The sequence below is a fragment of the Coregonus clupeaformis genome, unplaced genomic scaffold (assembly GCF_020615455.1).
Source record: "Coregonus clupeaformis isolate EN_2021a unplaced genomic scaffold, ASM2061545v1 scaf2538, whole genome shotgun sequence".
NCBI classification, from domain to species: Eukaryota; Metazoa; Chordata; class Actinopteri; order Salmoniformes; family Salmonidae; genus Coregonus; species Coregonus clupeaformis.
The window spans coordinates 12501-30000 of record NW_025535992.1 but is presented as its reverse complement, the minus strand read 5'-3'; the positions used below and the strand labels follow the sequence as shown (position 1 = coordinate 30000).

The following is a 17500-nucleotide window of genomic DNA, read 5'->3' as shown; positions in this document are numbered from 1 at the left end:
GCTTGTAACACCAAGGTAGTGGGTTCGATCCCCGGGACCACCCATACACAAAAATGTATGCACGCATGACTGTAAGTAGCTTTGGATAAAAGCGTCTGCTAAATGGCATATTATATTATATTCATCCTGTTGCCTCATGAGGGTAGTAGGAAGGAAAATACACTATGTGACTCAAATGTACTACACTTTACATGGACATTTTGAGTCATGTAGCAGACGCTCTTATCCAGAGCCACTTACAGTTAAGTGTGTGCCTACATTTTCATACTGGCCCCCCTTGGGAAACGAACCCGCAACCCTGGCGTTGCAAGCACAGTGCTCTACCAACTGAGCTACAGGGGACTATTTATGTATGATGCGACCTGGACCAGAAATGACCCGTTGGCAAAAAGGGCTACGTTTATATATATATATATATATATATATATATGCCTACTCCTATTCTTCCTAGACGGGATTATTCACCCCCTTTTTATTCTTGCCATTATCGTTCTCATTCACATCATTAGGGTATAGTCCAATGATGGAGCGTCCATTCTCTCCGTCCATGTCCTACCGATTCAGGAAGTCGACTCAAAATGACTATCCGCTCATTAAACGACAAAAGGCATTTCTTTCCATTCAAACCCAACAGACTGCTTTTTTAGTTACACCCTTTGTCAAATGGTGCCATTTTACATTGCCTTCACCTGGAATGGAGGCCGACAAACATGGGTTACTATTCAGCGTGCAAAGACAACAAAAAAGGCGTGCTAAACCCCTACGCTGGAACGGGCGGGGGAAATGATACAATGTAGCCGTTCTCCGAGCCGGCGCGCGCCGCCCATTAAACAATGATACAATGTAACCGCGGTCCTACAATGTAACGCAGCCTACCTGCGCATTCATTCGGTGGCGATGGAAATGCTCTTTTTACTGACAGAGTGGGTGGCTCTTAAAAGAGCCTTTGGGTTCGAGTTGGGGTGTTGTGGTTCCGAAGAGAGTGACTTTAACCGCCGAAACCGTACAGGGTGCGTCCCTGACGTTTCAGAGCGTAGACGACGTCCATAGCGGTAACGGTCTTCCTCTTGGCGTGCTCGGTGTAGGTGACTGCGTCACGGATCACGTTCTCCAGGAACACCTTCAGGACACCGCGGGTCTCCTCGTAGATCAGACCGGAAATACGCTTCACGCCGCCGCGGCGAGCCAGACGACGGATAGCGGGTTTGGTGATTCCCTGGATGTTATCGCGGAGAACTTTGCGGTGACGCTTGGCGCCTCCTTTTCCGAGTCCCTTGCCGCCTTTGCCTCTTCCAGACATGGTGTGTTCGCTAGTTGAGTTCAAGTGAATGAATGACTTCAGCAACGGTGCGTGGAGCGCTATTATCTGCGTTTGGTCGACCTGATTGAGGCCAGCGGCACAGAAAGCGCGCCTCTGTGATATGTTCGGAGGCGTTGCAAAGGGGAGGGCGCTCGTTCTAGGGGACTAGGGAGGAGCGATTTCAAAGGTGACGTGAAAGCACCTACCGTGCGCGGGAAACATACTCAAATACTGATATAGGCTATGTGGAACACTCACTCACTCACTCTGTCTCTCAGTCTCTCACTCACTCACTCACTCACTCACTCACTCACTCACTCTCACTCTCTCAGTCTCTCAGTCTCTCTCTCTCTCTCACTCACTCACTCACTCACTCACTCTCTCATTCACACACTCTCTCTCTCTCACTCACTCACTCACTCACTCTCACTCTCTCAGTCTCTCAGTCTCTCTCTCTCTCTCACTCACTCACTCACTCACTCTCTCATTCACACACTCTCTCTCTCTCACTCACTCTCTCAGTCTCTCAGTGTCTATTTGAGTCGAATCAACGTAATATAATCCTTTTTACGTCTCTATCATCTTTACTCAATGTATTGGACCACATCAACTCAACTTACTCAAGCTTATCTACTCATAAAAACAAGCAAAAAGATCTACTCAATAATATGACGTGTGCCTTTGTTGACTGTAATAGCTTGAGTACATTCCACAAAGTCATGTTTTACAGTGTATCTAAAGACACGTTTGTTGTGGTGATGCACTTTTTCTTTGACGTTGAACTTGCATTGAACAGACAAATCCATTTCGTTACAACCCTTTTGTAGTATGATTTAGGAATATTTGTTGATGATCCTAATGTCTATGCTTGAATAGTGATTGGTTGTTGGTGAAATATTGCTGAGAACCCATCGTTTCCTGGCCTTTTTTCACTATTGAGCAATTTTGAAACATTTGTTTTGCTATTGGATTCATAATGGTGACCTGGGACAAGTAATTAGTGAAAACTAGAGTTTAGCAGTTGCCATTAAAGTGATCGAACCAAGCCATCCTAATAGGCTAGTATTAGCCTAAAGCAGGGTTTCCTAAACTCGGGCCACGTTTTGGGAGTTTTGCCCCAGCACTACACAGCTGATTCAAATAATCAACTCATCATCATCAAGCTGGGAGTATTAGAATCAGCTGTGGAGTGCTAGGGCAAAACACGTGCACCCTTGGGGGACCCCAGGACCGCGTTTGGGAAACGCTGGCCTAAAGAGCAAATGACCATGAGGTGCAGTACCCACATTTAACCACAAGATGGCCTCCGTGCTCCATGTAAAGTTTGGGCCTCTGCATGAGTCTCTCAGCAGCACTGCAACATGGGACTTTCAAAGTAAGTTGGCATGCAATGTTTCTTCTGGACTGCATTCAAGGCAACTAATGACACAACTAATAGTGTCAATTATTCATCTGAACACAATTCTTGTAACTATTCGGCCTATATTATCACTCGTTTCTTTTCCCCCTCCTTTGTAAAGCATTTTACTGTGCTACTATAGTCCAAAGTAAGTGGATGATGCCAGACGGTTGTATATATGGTTGTGTATGTATATACACACATACACACACACACATTGAAGCTAGACTTCAGGCAACGAAAAGGTGCAATACGTAGCTTTTAGACGTGTTAGTGAACAACACACATGGTGGGTAATGTAGAGGTGCGTGTATACATGGAACAATTGTGCCTTTTTGATGGAAATATGGAGGTGGCTCTTAAAAGAGCCTTTGGGGGATTTTGGAGTTCAGGTCATCCTCATTTATGCGCGCTCTCCGCGAATACGGCGGGCCAGCTGGATGTCCTTGGGCATGATGGTCACCCGCTTGGCGTGGATGGCGCACAGGTTGGTGTCCTCGAACAGGCCGACCAGGTAAGCCTCGCTAGCCTCCTGCAGGGCCATCACGGCGGAGCTCTGGAAGCGCAGGTCGGTCTTGAAGTCCTGGGCGATTTCTCGCACCAGGCGCTGGAAGGGCAGCTTGCGGATGAGCAGCTCAGTGGACTTCTGGTAACGACGGATCTCTCTCAGAGCCACGGTGCCGGGCCTGTAACGGTGAGGCTTGCGAGCAGCCTTAGTGGCGAGCTGCTTCCTGGGGGCTTTGCCACCGGTGGATTTGCGAGCGGTTTGCTTGGTTCTGATTTAAGGGTTTTTATTAAAAACGTACAAAAACCATACATCATAAATCATTCAATTTCAATACAATACAATATTTGCATCACGCCACACCATTCTCAAACCAGTATCCTCTCACCCTCCTCTTTCCACCACCCCATCACTATTAACCAACCAACAACCCCATCATAATAAGAAAAAACTACACTATGCCATTTAGCAGACGCTGTACTTACCGTCATGCTTGCATACATTTTACATATGGGCGGCTTCGGATTCCGAACCCACTACAAAACCCCATGCTCTACCCCACTGAGCCACCTAGGACTACGAGAAAATAAACATAGAAATCACATCATGTATACCGGCTAAGCCACATAGGACTACGTGAAATTAAACATAGAAGTCACATCATGTATACCGGCTACGCCACATAGGACTATGAGAAACCAAACAAAAATCAAACTATAACACTAGATACACCTCAGGGGAGCACCTTCCCTCCCTTTTACCCAGCCACAAAAAACACACCCTCCTCCCTACCCCTCTATACTAAACCTAAACCCCCCTCTACACTAATCCTAAACCCCCCTTCCACCTCTCCCGAGCAGCATGCTGCCCCACTTCTTCTCCTCTCCCTTCATCCTCCCTCAAATTTCTCTCCACCCTCCTCACTATCCCCTCCACACCCCCCTTCTCCCCTGTCCTTTCCAATTTCTGCCTAGCCTCCCACAAACCCTGTTTAAAGAGGCTTATGAGAAGCCAGAGCAGAAACCTGTCCCTAACCGCCCCCCTCGCTCTCCCCTACCCCTTCTCTACCCTAGCCCATGTAACCACAAAATCCCCTCTCACCCTGCCTATCAGACCCTGTGCCCAGCCCACACTACCCCGGCGAAAGCACAGTCCCAAAAACATGGCGCACCGTCTCCTCCCCGCCACAAGTTGGCCTTGGGCAGGTGGGGGATCGAGTCAAGCCACGCCCGTACAAGATGGAACGACGGGCAAAGCCCTTATGGAGGCTCAACCAATTCAGGTCCTTGAGCCTGTTATCCAGACCTCGCACCTGCACTCCTTCCCAAACCACAGCCGGGATACCCAATACCGCCCGGGACACCCTCCCCCGTCTCACCTCCTCGTACAGGTGCCTGTGATCTAAACCTACTCGGGGCTACTTCAACCTCGGGGTGACCACGCAGCCACTTGGCCGCATAGCCAAAGTGCCACGGCAGCTGTTCCGCCCCGAGGACCCGTGTTCAGTCCACACCATTACGCTTCGCCTGGTAAGAGAAGAACACCCGCAGGAGGTAACCAGACGGTGTATTACCGGATGAGCCAGCTCAGTCAACAAATATGAAACAAAAATTGAATCCAGCTTGAGGGGGAAAATGTGGTACCCCTACCTCCCTCCCCCGATGGGACAGAGCATGCGTACCCTCGCGACATACTCTTGCCTGCCACCCCACATGAACTGGATCACCAGCCTCACTAGAGGCACTCTCAGACTCTCTGGCAATGGGTAGACGTATGCCATATACAGTGATGGCAACACATCCACCTTGAGGACCAGGACCTTGCCTATAAAAGACAATGACCTAGCCCTCCACTCCCCACCTTCCTCTGCACCACTGCGATGCATCTGTTCCAGTTCAGCGTCGCTGAGCCAGAGTCTCAAAAGGACCCCGAGAATCTTCAGGGCCCCACTACAGAGAGATAACCCCCAGGCACATCCGTCCTCCCACGCCATCTTCCGAAATCACTTAACGGATGACTTAGCGTGATTGAGGACCGCTCCCGACGCTCGGGTGAATTCCCCCTATGATGGCAAGGGACCTAGTCAGGCACGAGTCCTTGCATAGCAACAAGGAAGTGTCGTCTGCGTACTGGGTCATCTTAACATGCAGCCCACCGCTTCCAGGGATAAGCATGCCCTCCACCCCTGTGTCTGCCTAATGGCAGCCCCCAGAGGCTCCATGTACAGAACGAAGAGGAGTGCCGGAGCGGGCACCCCTGCCTGACCCCAGACTCAAGGTCAAAAACGTCACCCATGTGACCGTTTTACGTTCACCCGGCACCCTGCTCCGACATATAAAGCACGGATCCACCTATATACTTCTCCCCAAAACCTAATCTGCCTAACACCCTGAAAAGAAAAGATCTATTCACTCGATCAAAGGCTTTAGCCTGGTCGAGTGCTGCTACCATTAGCGGCAGCCCTCTATCCTCTGCCCAAGCAATGGAGTCCCTGATCAAACTCAGGTTCCACCTAATAGGCGTCCCTCTATCCCACACGTCTGATCCTCGTGGATGACGTAGGGAAGGGCTGTGCGCAACCGGTCCGCTAGAACCTTCGCAAGTAGCTTGTAGTCTACGCACAGCATGGTCAACGGCACGCCAGTTGCCGAGATCTGTGGCGTCCCCCTTCTTGTACAGAAGTGACAGCACACCTACGGCCATCGATCCCCCGGGACCCCTGTCTCGAGGATGGCCTTCAAGACTTCGAGGACTACTGGCCCAAGTATACCCCAAAACTTGAGGTAAAACTCAGCCGGCAGCCCATCCATCCCGGGCACCTTCCCTTTTCCCATCCTCCTGAGGGCGCTCTCAACCTCTTCTAGTGAGATCTCAGCCTCCATTGCTTTTCTAATGTCCTCCGCACTTGCCGGACAGGTGTTCTAAAACACATTGCCCCTGCTCTACATCTACTGCCCTCTCTTGAAAGAAACCTCGGAAATGCTCCGTGGGTCACCTTGACCATTTCCTCCGTCTCTCTCACTACTCTACCGCTTTCTTCCCTAACCCCATACATTACCTTCTACTCTGCCTTTCCCTTACTGATTTAAAGAACACGGCCGGGAACATGTTTCGTCGTGTTCTCTAAAACTCACTCTGCGCCCGCATCAAGAAAGCGCGAGCCTTCCGCTCATGCACCTCCCTTTAGCTGCGCCTTTAGGGCAGCGGATCTCTCCCAGTCTGCCGACCCGCCGAGGTTGCCTGCCTCAAGCTCGAGTTCTAGCAGCCTCTGGATATGATCCACCTCCTCCTTTCCTCCCTCTTTTTCCTCTTCCACTGTCCTATTATAAAAACCCTCATCCTCACCTTCACTATTTCCCACCACTCTAACACCCCCTCACACATGGACCGGAGGCCTTCAAGCCCCTAAAAAAATCTACAAAAGCGTTGACGAAAGCCTGCCCATCCAGCACCTCCGTTCTAACTTCCAGTACCCCCTACCGAAGAGACAGACTGGTGCCCCCCACCTGCAGGAGCACCCCCGTCGTGGTCCGAGAAAGAACACAGGCAACAAAGCGCCCAGACAACTGACCCAGAGACCTAGATAGGAAAATATAATCGAGCCTCCGCTCGACCCCCCTAGAGTTGCGCCATGTTGGCCATGCCATCGCGCGGAACAGTGTGCAGGCCCCCATCCACTCAGACCGTGGCTTACCATTAGTCCGCGACGGCTCCTGCACTACTATCCCCCTCCCTATATCTACATTGAAATCCCCCCCTATCACCAAGTGTCTATTTGTAGCACACAGCGGCTCCAGGCAGTCCACCATCTCCCTCCTGCCCGTTGCCAACTGTGGCCCGTACACCACAATAACCCTGTATCTACTCTCCCTTATCGTGACATCCGCTCCCAGTACCCTACCCTGCATACCCACAAAAGTGCCCTCCACCTTCACCTCCCTATTCCCACACAGAATCCCCACCCCTGATGAATGAACCCCCCCTATGCCCCACACCGACTCCCCCTTGTCCCACTCCCTCCTAAACCTTAAAACATCCCCACTATCCCTTAGGTGAACCTCCTGTATAAAACAAACATCAAAACCCACCCCCTCTAAATACCCAAAAACCGCCCTTCTCTTAACCCCCTCCCTTATTCCCCTCACATTTACCGTAACAAAAAATAACCCTGCCATAATACATATTACACATCACGCAATAATATTCCCCAAAACTCAAAAACCAAAACAGGAGGCTCACCTGATGCTCCCCTGCTCCATCTCCTCCAGCGGTGCCTCCGACCCCCCTTTCAGGTGTCGTCCCCCCCACTCTCCTCCATCTCCCCAGCCCAGGATGCCGGAATGGTGTTCGGCTCCCGGGTTTCCTGATCCCTGGGCTCACCACCATCCTCCTCATCCCATCAACCCAGAAAACGGTTGGAAAAAGCACCGGGGATCCAGCGTCCTCTGCCCCCTGCCACCCCCCAGTGGGTGCCCCCCGGCAGTTACATTGGGAGGAGTCAGCGCCGTGGAGCTTCTTCCCCACCTCCCCCTTCTCTCCATTACTCGCCGCCTCCTCTTCCCCCCCGCCCATCTCCCTCTTCCTATTCCCAGACCTCCCTCCTCTTCCCTCTCTTCTTCGTAAGAACCGACAGCGGGGAAACCATAACCCCTAACCCCCAGCTCCTCCCTCACCTCCCTCAGCTCCTCCTCCCCTTCTCTCTCGCTCTCTCCCTACTCCCCCTCCGGCACGCCACCTCTCCCCTCTCCTCTCCTTCCAGGGCTGTGGCCGGCACCTCACCGACCTCCTCTCGCTGCTCCGTCTCTGGCACCTCCTCTCCCACTCTCCCCTCTGTCTCCGTCTCCGTCGCCGTTCCCGCCTCTCCTTCCTGTCCTTTTCCTGCCGTCCTCTGCCCGTCCTCCTCTCTTCCCGCTGCTTTTCCTGGCACCTCCTCTGTTGCAGCCGGACTTCCCTCTGGCCCTTGGCTCGGGTCTGGAACTCCCTCTCCACTTCCTCCCCATCCCCCTCTCCTGCACCTGCTCCCCCCTGCAGCCGCTCATACGACTTGTGGCCGAGCCGTGCAGTCCCCTCCACAGATGTGCTGATGATCCACACCCGTGGCATTTCTTTGGCTCACCACAGTCTTTCGCCTCGGCGCCCCTGACCCACACACCCTGCACTTCCTCCCTCCACATGAGGCGAAATTATGTCCGTACGTCATGCAGCGTCTGCAGAACGGAGGCTGACGGGCATAAAATATTGTCCCCTATCAGCCCCCAGGGAAAACATTGCTGGAGGATGAAGGTACCCCCCAGGCCCCCTGGGTCTTCCTTCAACAAGGCCTGGAAACTCCTCCTCCCGTTCCAGAACCCGAAGCGTGTCCTTGAGGAGCCTTGCTGAGGAGACATTGTCCATGTACCTCCCCAGAAAGGCCCTCACCTCCTCCTCCTTAACATGCGGGTTGTACATGTTAACAGTCACCACTCTGAAGCCGTTTCTCGCCAGGCTCGCCACTTCATAGTGGCACATGGGTCTAGCCTTCTCCACCACCTTCACCCTTCCCATGACCTCGTCATGCTTCCCCTCCGTGTGGAGCACGACATCATATGCCCCTTCCAGGGGATTCGCCTGGAGGCACAACACGTCCTTTACCTCCAGCTTCAGGACCCCCATGAGTATGGTCCTCCCGAACGTCTCCCTTCCAAAGGGCTCCATCTCCTTTTCCCTCCATGCGAACCTTATCGCGTTGGCAATACCCATCCTGGGGGAGTATAGCCTCGAAATGCCTATGTGAAGTTTATAAAGCCGGCAGTGGCGCCTGCTGATTGGACACCATCTCCCCACCACCCCGATTGGCCCGTTGCGCAGGCCTCCTCCGTTGGCCATTGGACGGGAGGCCCGGCCTCTCCAAAATTCAAACTCCCGGTGCGCGCGCAATAGGACGCCGCCGCCCCTTTATGCGCAATAGGACGCCCTTGGCAATAATGTCGCCAAAGTCAAGAGTGACATCTTATAGGACGTTGTAATCTAATGCTAGCCTGCTATGGCAAAGCGAGGCCTAGTAGGTGTTGTTGTTCATGCAAGGCCTCATGTGGGCACAGAATGTCGAAATAGTTGTGTATACACCCACTCAATGTGTAGCGGTCATAGAAAGGTACTTTGCGCTTTTGGAGAGCTAGGTGGTTGGCTCTTAAAAGAGCCTTTGGGGGTTGAGTAGTCAAGTTGAAGTCGCAGTAGCGAATTTACTTGGCTTTGACTGCCTTCTCGGTCTTCTTGGGGAGTAGCACTGCCTGGATGTTGGGCAGCACACCACCCTGAGCCGATGGTCACACCGCCGAGCAGTTTGTTCAGTTCCTCGTCGTTACGGACGGCCAGCTGCAGGTGACGGGGGATGATACGAGTCTTCTTGTTGTCACGGGCAGCGTTGCCGGCCAACTCCAGGATCTCAGCAGTCAGGTACTCGAGCACGGCGGCCAGGTAGACTGGTGCGCCAGCGCCCACACGCTCGGCGTAGTTGCCTTTGCGCAGCAGCCTGTGCACACGGCCCACGGGAACTGGAGCCCGGCACGGATGAACGGGTCTTTGCCTTCGCCCTGGCCTTGCCTCCGGTTTTGCCTCTTCCGCTCATATTGGTAGCTTGAGAAAGTCACAGAAAGTCTGAATGAGCCGCTCGCCACTTCGAGAGCCGTACTTATACCTCGCCACAAGAGGCAACGATTGGCCACCGGGCCGGTGTGGCCTTATCCAATTGGAGCGAGGGACAGACAGACAGACAGACAGCCCTAAGCCGGTTCCCACCCACAGGCAGCGAGTGAGAGGCTACTTTGTGTCCCTCCGACTTTGTTACTTTGTGTCATTTCGCGTGAGCGCCAAAATGTCCGACATGAAATCGACTAGTTACCGGAGTGTAACTCCAGTTCTATGAGTGGAGCGGAGCCCCATAGGGGAGCTATGCTCCTAGTGGTTTACCCTCTGCCCTAGGGCAGAACAGCCTGAAAACAAATTATGCACACACCTACAGCCAATAGGAGTACAGGTGTCCCTATATAAGGAACCCCGTTCCATCAATCTGTCTCCCGAGATATTATCTTCAGCGACTAGAGAGGATCGGCAGGGCCGAAAAGTCCTATGGGGCTCCGCTCCACTCATAGAACTGGAGTTACACTCCGGTAACTAGTCGTTCTATATCGTGGAGCTCCGCCCCATAGGGGAGCTATGCTCCTAGTGGTTTACGGCGGAGCGAAACGCTCCAAAATGTACCCCCTGCCGAGCCTAACACATCCCATTCAAAATGAGAATAGGTCAAGCCCAGCAATGGCTGTAACCAATTTCCGCAGTACCGCGACTAAGGAACCCCTCAGGGCGTCACAATATACCGCGTCATCGGTTATAGACCCGCCCCCATCTAACTCAATGACAATGTCAATGGTTATTGGGCAGATCATCAGAATAGACGCCGTGCTAATCTGTACCAACAGATAGCCGTGCCTCAACACTATCGTCCACCAATGTAGTGACATCAGTCACTCTACATTAAGTGTCCAACAAAACGCCTTACTCACTCTATGGAACCCATAGATTAGTAGGCAGTAACAAAATATAAAAAGTCCTACTATCTGAAACAGATAGGTGACTTCACATTCTGTCAGTTCAATACATGTCTCTATGTACTGACCTTGAGTCAAGAGACATGCCACAGATAGCTTTTCATCCGAAGCGGACCTGATAGAGATCTGTCTATCGTCCTGCTTCTCTTTCCTCTAGCTCAAGATTCTCTTTCAGCTATACTGAGTGCAATCGAGCTCGAAAGGTAAAAAAGCCTATTCTTGACATAACACGTTTTCCTAACCAGGGCGGACCTGATTGGAACCTGTCCAAGGTCCTGCTCTATCCTCTCCTCTTAGCTCAAAATCGCCTTTCAGCTCTGCTGAATGCCGACCAAGCTCAAAGAGTTGGAAAACGTGCTATAATATGTTTCTTCTAATAAAAGCGGATTTATGACCCTGGTCACAATCCTGCTTTCTTTCTCTGTTTCCTTCTCAAGATCTCCCTTCAGCTACGCTGAGTACAGATCGAGCCAAAGAGTTAGAAGACATATCCAACAGATAGAAACGAATAAAAGGAGACGGTGTCACCCAAGACGCCGCTCTACCAATATCCACTACCTCTGTACCTCTGAGAGGGCAGTATAAGCTGCTACTCCACGAGTGGAGTGCGCTTTAACACCCTGAGGCGGTTGTTGCCCCGCCGCCTCGTACGCCGTCTCAATGCCTTCACAAAGCCAATGAGACAATCGCTGTTTTGAAAGTGGTCTACTCAATGCAGCCGCACCGTGACACACAAACAGCTGAGGCGATGACCTAATCGCTGCTGTGCTCTCAACGTAACACGCCAAAGCGCGTACTGGGCACAAACAATGAATCTTTTTCTCACTCCTCTCCCCCTGGGGAGGGGGATAAAAAACCCACAATTCCACGGTCTGTGATCTATATGCACTGTTAATAACCTTCGGCACAAATGCCGGGTTGGGACGTAACACCGCTCTGCTGAAATCGCCATTAATGGCAAGGCAGTCGGGTCTCGTCGACAGTGCACTCAAATCACTGACCCGCTTAGCAGTAGTCAAGGCGAGCAACAGCGCCGTCTTGATAGACAGCATTTTGAAGGGTATTTGATTCAATGGCTCGAACGGCGCCTTACATAGCGCTTCGAGAACCAAAGCCAAATCCCATCGGGGCAGCGTAGCCCTAGTCATTGGCCTGACATAACACGTTTTCCTAACCAAGGCGGACCTGATTGGAACCTGTCCAAGGTCCTGCTCTGTCCTCTCCCTTTAGCTCAAAATCGCCTTTCAGCTCTGCTGAATGCCGACCGAGCTCAAAGAGTTGGAAAAACGTGCCATAATATGTTTCTTCTAATAGAAGCGGATTCATGAACATGGTCACAATCCTGCTTTCTTTCTCTGTTTCCTTCTCAAGATCTCCCTTCAGCCACGCTGAGTACAGATCGAGCCAAAGAGTTAGAAGACATATCCAACAAATAGCAACGAATAAAAGGAGACGGTGTCACCCAAGACGCCGCTCTACAAATATCCATTACCTCTGTACCTCTGAAGAGGGCAGTAGAAGCTGCTACTCCACGAGTGGAGTGCGTCTTAACACCCTGAGGCGATTGTTGCCCCGCCGCCTCGTACGCCGTCTCAATGCCTTCACAAGGCCAATGAGGCAATCGCTGTTTTGAAAGTGGTCTACCCAATGCAGCCGCACCAGTGACACACAAACAGCTGAGGCGATGACCTAATCGCTACTGTGCACTCAATGTAACACGCCAAAGCGCGTACTGAGCACAACGGTAGTCAAGGCGAGCAACAGCGCCGTCTTGATAGACAGCATTTTGAGGGTATTTGATTCAATGGCTCGAACGGCGACTTACATAGCGCTTCGAGAACTAAGGCCAAAACCCATCGGGGCAGCGTAGCTCTAGGCATTAGCCTAAGCCGTTGCATTCCCAATAAAACGTTTCACCAATGTGTGATTGAACGTTAAACCCTTCATGACCAGCTGAAAATGCCACTGCAACACTTTCGAATGGTGGATGGCGCTTTCTGCTTATCAGACATAAACTTTCGGCCACGGGCAGTGCGCGAATGCGTCTCTTCCCAATGGCGGATCGTCCTGTTGTCTCAGGGAGAAACTTGACCACAGGGTGGGCTGCCGACATGAGACCCAAAAGTGACATGATCGATAGCGCCGTTACTGTGTAATTCGGACTACACTCCCTCAGGGCTAGTACCAATGCTGCCCTTCGAGGGTCCGAAATTCGCGCCCTCATCATTACAGTGTCTAGCTGTAGTCCCAGGTAGACTATCTGATGACTGGGCCAGGGGTGCACTCCTTTTCCAATTCACAGCGAGCCCCAGACGCGTGAGATGAATCACTGTCTGTGTCGTGTAAGTAAACGTCAGCTCTGCTGACGGCGAGAACTCGCAGGTCGTCTAGGTAGGCTAATATCCTTATCCCTTGACAACGCAGCGGTTCCAATGCCGCCTCCACACATTTGGAAAACGTTCTAGGTGCCAGGGCGTACCCAACGGCATCCTCTTGAACTTCGTTACACCCCTCCTCTATGGCCCACGCCTCCGCTATTCCCCAGCACTGGGTTGGTGAAATAGCCCAGGTGGGCCCCCCTTTTTTTAAAAAGGGAGAGGACCCATCAGCTCGTTCTGGGTGAATCGGGGCTTGATACGATGGTTACGACCGTAACTGCAGTAATCTTGCCCTCCGTGAACGCAGCACGGGTCTGAACTGCACTGTCTGAGGTACTGGCCTGAGACAGAGCGCTCTTCCCAGAAAGCGATTGCGTCATCATGTCATTGTCTGACTGAGACTGCCGCTTGGCATGAGACTTATCCTTTACAGAACTCAACAGAATCTGAAAGGTGTAATCTCTGACCGATACCGCACTGTGGTGCCACAATGCCTCTTTACTGTTCCTAAGCGGCTGTTCAACGACACACTCAATGTGTGGTGAGCTGCGCTCAGAGCCATGGGCATTGACACATTCAGAATAAACCGGAGGCGTCAATACCTAGGTTATACCTATAACCCTGGTATTCCCGCTCTCCGTGAAGCGTCGCACGGGTCTGAAACTGCGCCGACTGAGGCATTAGCCTGCAGCAAGGCATCATTCCCGGCTAAGCGGCTGCGTCTTCATGTCACATTGGGACCGAGACAGCTGCCTGCTGAATGTGAGGTATCCTTTTGAGCCTGGGCGCGTTCAGTAAAAGTGGGGGCGCCGATACACTGGGCACCTTAGTGACCGTGGTAATCGGGCCCCTCTTGAACGCAGCCTGGGTCTGGGTCGTACTAACAGAGACCTTAGTCTGTGATAGTGCGCCACCCCCAATGTGGTTATTATCAGCGCGTTCTGAGAGAATCGGGGGCTTTGATACGATGGTTACGACCGTAACTGCAGTAATCTTGCCCTCCGTGAACGCAGCACGGGTCTGAACTGCACTGTCTGAGGTACTGGCCTGAGACAGAGCGCTCTTCCCAGAAAGCGATTGCGTCATCATGTCATTGTCTGACTGAGGCTGCCGCTTGTCATGAGACTTATCTTTTACAGAACTCAGCTGAAAGATGTGATCTCTGACTGACACCACACGGTGGTGCCACAATGCCTCTCCACTGGTCTTATGCGGCTGTTCACTGACACACTCAATGTGTGGTGAGCTGCGCTCAGAGCCATGGGCATTGATACGTTCAGAATATACCGGAGGCGTCCATACCTTGGCTACCTTAGTAGCCCTGGTATTCCCGGCTCTTCGTGAACGTTGCACGGGTCTGATCTGTACTGACTGAGGCATTAGCCTGCAGTAAGACGTCACTCCCGGCTAGCGGCTGCGCCTTCATGTCACACATTGGGACAGAGGCAACTGCCTACTACGTGAAAACTTTACTACAGAGCTCCTAGGAGTCTGTAGTAAGAGATCTTCACTAGGTGAGCTAAGGCTGCGCCTTGCTACCTTTACCCCTTTCCTCTCCTGAGCACGCTCAGCTACAACTCTAAGTGGGTTGGGCTGCGCTCAAGATGGTGAGGGAGAAAACATAGAACGGGAGTGTTCGAACCTTATGGAATAATTGTCTTCTTTTTGACAATGTCAATGAGAACAATCTCTTTATTCACACAATGTAACAACACAGCCCTCTACACCCTGAACAGTGGAGTAGGGGGAAAAACAGGGGGGAAAACAGTCTTGGTATCTTTCCTCCCTTCACCTCCTGTGTGCGTTCAGCTCTGCACCTCTGGTGGGCTAAACTACGCTCAGTGTGGTGAGTATAGCGCGTTCAGAAAGAAGTGGGGGGCGCCGATACACTAGGAAACTTCGTCACCGTGGTAATCGGGCCCTCCGTGAACGCAGCATGGGTCTGGATCGCACTAACCGAGACCTTAGTCTGTGATAGTCGCCACCCCTAACGTGGTTATTATCAGCAGCGTTCTGAGAGAAAGCGGGGCGCCGATCGTGGTTACGCCCGTAACCGTAGTAATCAGGCCCTCCGTGAACGCAGCACGGGTCTGAACTGCACTGACTGAGGCGTTAGCCTGAGACAGAGCGCCGTCCCGGGATAGCGGTCGCGTCATCATGCCATTATCTGGCTGAGACTGCAGCCTGCTATGTGAGACACTCACTACGGCACTCCTAGGAGTCTGTAAAGTGAGGTCTTTATAAGGTACACTTAATACCTTTTATATACCTGCCTTATGTGTGCATTCAGCAACGCACCATGGTGGGCTGAGCTGCACTCATAGTGGTAAGAGAGAGCGAGAGTGAGGAAGGTCGAACGCTCTCCGGATGTATTATGGAAAAGGGGCTCTTTTTGACAGTGTCAAGTAGAGCCAACTCTTTATTACACACATCAACAAAAAACATTCTCCTCCATACACTCAACGGTAGAGTGGGGGGGGGACAGTGGGCTCGGTCACAGCGGGCGCTGTGCCGTCTTCCGTTCTCTCCCCCTCGCCTGTCATAAACGGCGTCTCTTCTGGCCGCCCTTCGGGTGATGCCAGGATGACGCTTTAATCCCTCTCTCGCCGGCACCTCTGGCGCTGCAGGGGGGGGGCGATGCCCGCTCCCTTGCTGCTGGAGAACGCCGTCTGACGCCAAGTTGTAGCGAGAGTAACGGCCGCCCTCCATCATATCCACTTCCGGGTTGGAGGGAATAGGGGCAGCAATCTCCCACTGTTTAGCAGCCCACTCAATGAGATCTGAAAATTCAGAGCACAGAGAGGCTGTGGCGTCATCATCCAGGGATGTAATGACCTCACAATTTCCTGAAGGAAAAGGGGTGTTAAACATCTGGGTCAGTGTAATGAATTGTTCCAATAGAATATTCATTTCTTCCCCAATAGCCCTGTCATCTCCTGAGTCAAGCGCCTTCAGATGATGCCTCAGCGCTGAGACTAACATTGATAGCACATCCTCAAGAGGAATATCCTCCCTAAAAATGCCCAACGCTGCTTCCACTCCTTCCGAAAAGGAGGCGCAGCTGGCGCATAGTGGGGGATTAATGAGGCCGTCCCTGGCATGCTGTGTCCCTCAACCCACGAAACATAATTCGGGGGTGACAGCCGCCAAGGGGAACAGCGACATTGAGCTCTGAAAAGAGCTTTTGTTAAATACTTACCCTATGGGTAAGCTTGGTGTGCTCATTGTAGGAAGACGTTGATGGCTGGATATCAACGACGAAAATCTTCCTGAGTCTTCGTAAGGCTTCTTCTCTAGTCCAGTCGCTGAAGATAATGGGAGACAGATTGATGGAACGGGGTTCCTTATATAGGGACACCTGTACTCCTATTGGCTGTAGGTGTGTGCATAATTTGTTTTCAGGCTGTTCTGCCCTAGGGCAGAGGGTAAACCACTAGGAGCATAGCTCCCCTATGGGGCGGAGCTCCACGATATAGAACCTCACATTATTTCTCTCCAAATGGGAAACAAACAGCTGGTGAGGGTGCACTCTTGAGTTTGAAATCGAAGCCACTATAGTATTGTTATTGTTATTACATGGCACTTGTAACACATCACAGAAGCCTGCCTCTGAACGGGAATAGGCCAGTGGCTCATATAAAATATGGCTGTTGAGGGTGCACTCGTGAGTTTGAATTGAGCCACTATAGTATTGTTATTGTTATTACATGGCACTTGTAACACATCACAGCAGCCTGCCTCTGAACGGGAATAGCGTGGCTCATATACAAATGGCTGGTGAGGTCGAATTTCTAAGCCATTTTGGCCCTCTATTATATGCCTCTCCCTTCGCACACACCCAGAGTGGGACAATGTTGTGTGCGTAAAAGTAGCCTAGTGTGCGTAATTTCTTTTTCACGACAGGTAGTATATGGAAATCAATGCGCTTTCTATGGAAATAGGTGGGTGGCTCTTAAAAGAGCCTTTTGTGGTACAACGTGTCGAGTAGAACACTGTTTGTAATAGGTTTACTTCTTCTTGGGGGCTGCCTTCTTGGCCTTGGCTGCCTTGGGCTTGGCGGCTTTGGGGCTTGGCTGCCTTGTTAGCCTTCTTGGGGCTCTTGGCCGCCTTCTTGAGCCGCTGCGGTGGCTTCTTCACCTTCTTGGGGCTCTTGGCCACCTTTTTGGGTGTAGCGGGCTTCTTGGCCTTCTTGGGACTTCTTTCTGCGGCGACGGCCTTCTTGGCTGCTACCTTCTTGGGCTTCTTCGCCGAGCGGGCTTCTTGGCGGCCACCTTCTTTACTTTGGGGACTGCGGCTTTCTTGGCGGGCTTCTTCGCCTCGACGGCTTTCTTG

The 17500-nt window shown here is 51.9% G+C and overlaps 2 protein-coding genes and 1 pseudogene across 2 annotated transcripts in view; all 3 read right to left on the bottom strand.

The window, feature by feature from the left end:
• Nucleotides 1-955: 955 nt before the first annotated feature.
• LOC123488877 (histone H4) lies at nt 956-1540 on the bottom strand. The gene has a single exon (XM_045219616.1). It carries the CDS (start codon nt 1298-1300, stop codon nt 989-991), a length of 312 nt encoding a protein of 103 aa, XP_045075551.1. The 5' UTR covers nt 1301-1540; the 3' UTR covers nt 956-988.
• A 7733-nt stretch (nt 1541-9273) lies between these two features.
• LOC121560660 lies at nt 9274-9936 on the bottom strand (annotated as a pseudogene).
• Nucleotides 9937-17062: 7126 nt separating this feature from the next.
• The window catches only part of LOC123488879 (histone H1-like), a 738-nt gene continuing 300 nt past the window's right edge, over nt 17063-17500 (bottom strand). Inside the window, exon 1 of the mRNA XM_045219618.1 lies at nt 17063-17500. This exon is cut by the window's right edge and continues 300 nt beyond it. Coding sequence (XP_045075553.1) covers nt 17063-17500 — 438 coding nt within the window.

What these genes read in the sequence shown, in the direction of transcription:
- LOC123488877 (XM_045219616.1), bottom strand. Translation starts at nt 1,300, where the DNA reads ATGTCTGGAAGAGGCAAAGGCGGCAAGGGACTCGGAAAAGGAGGCGCC.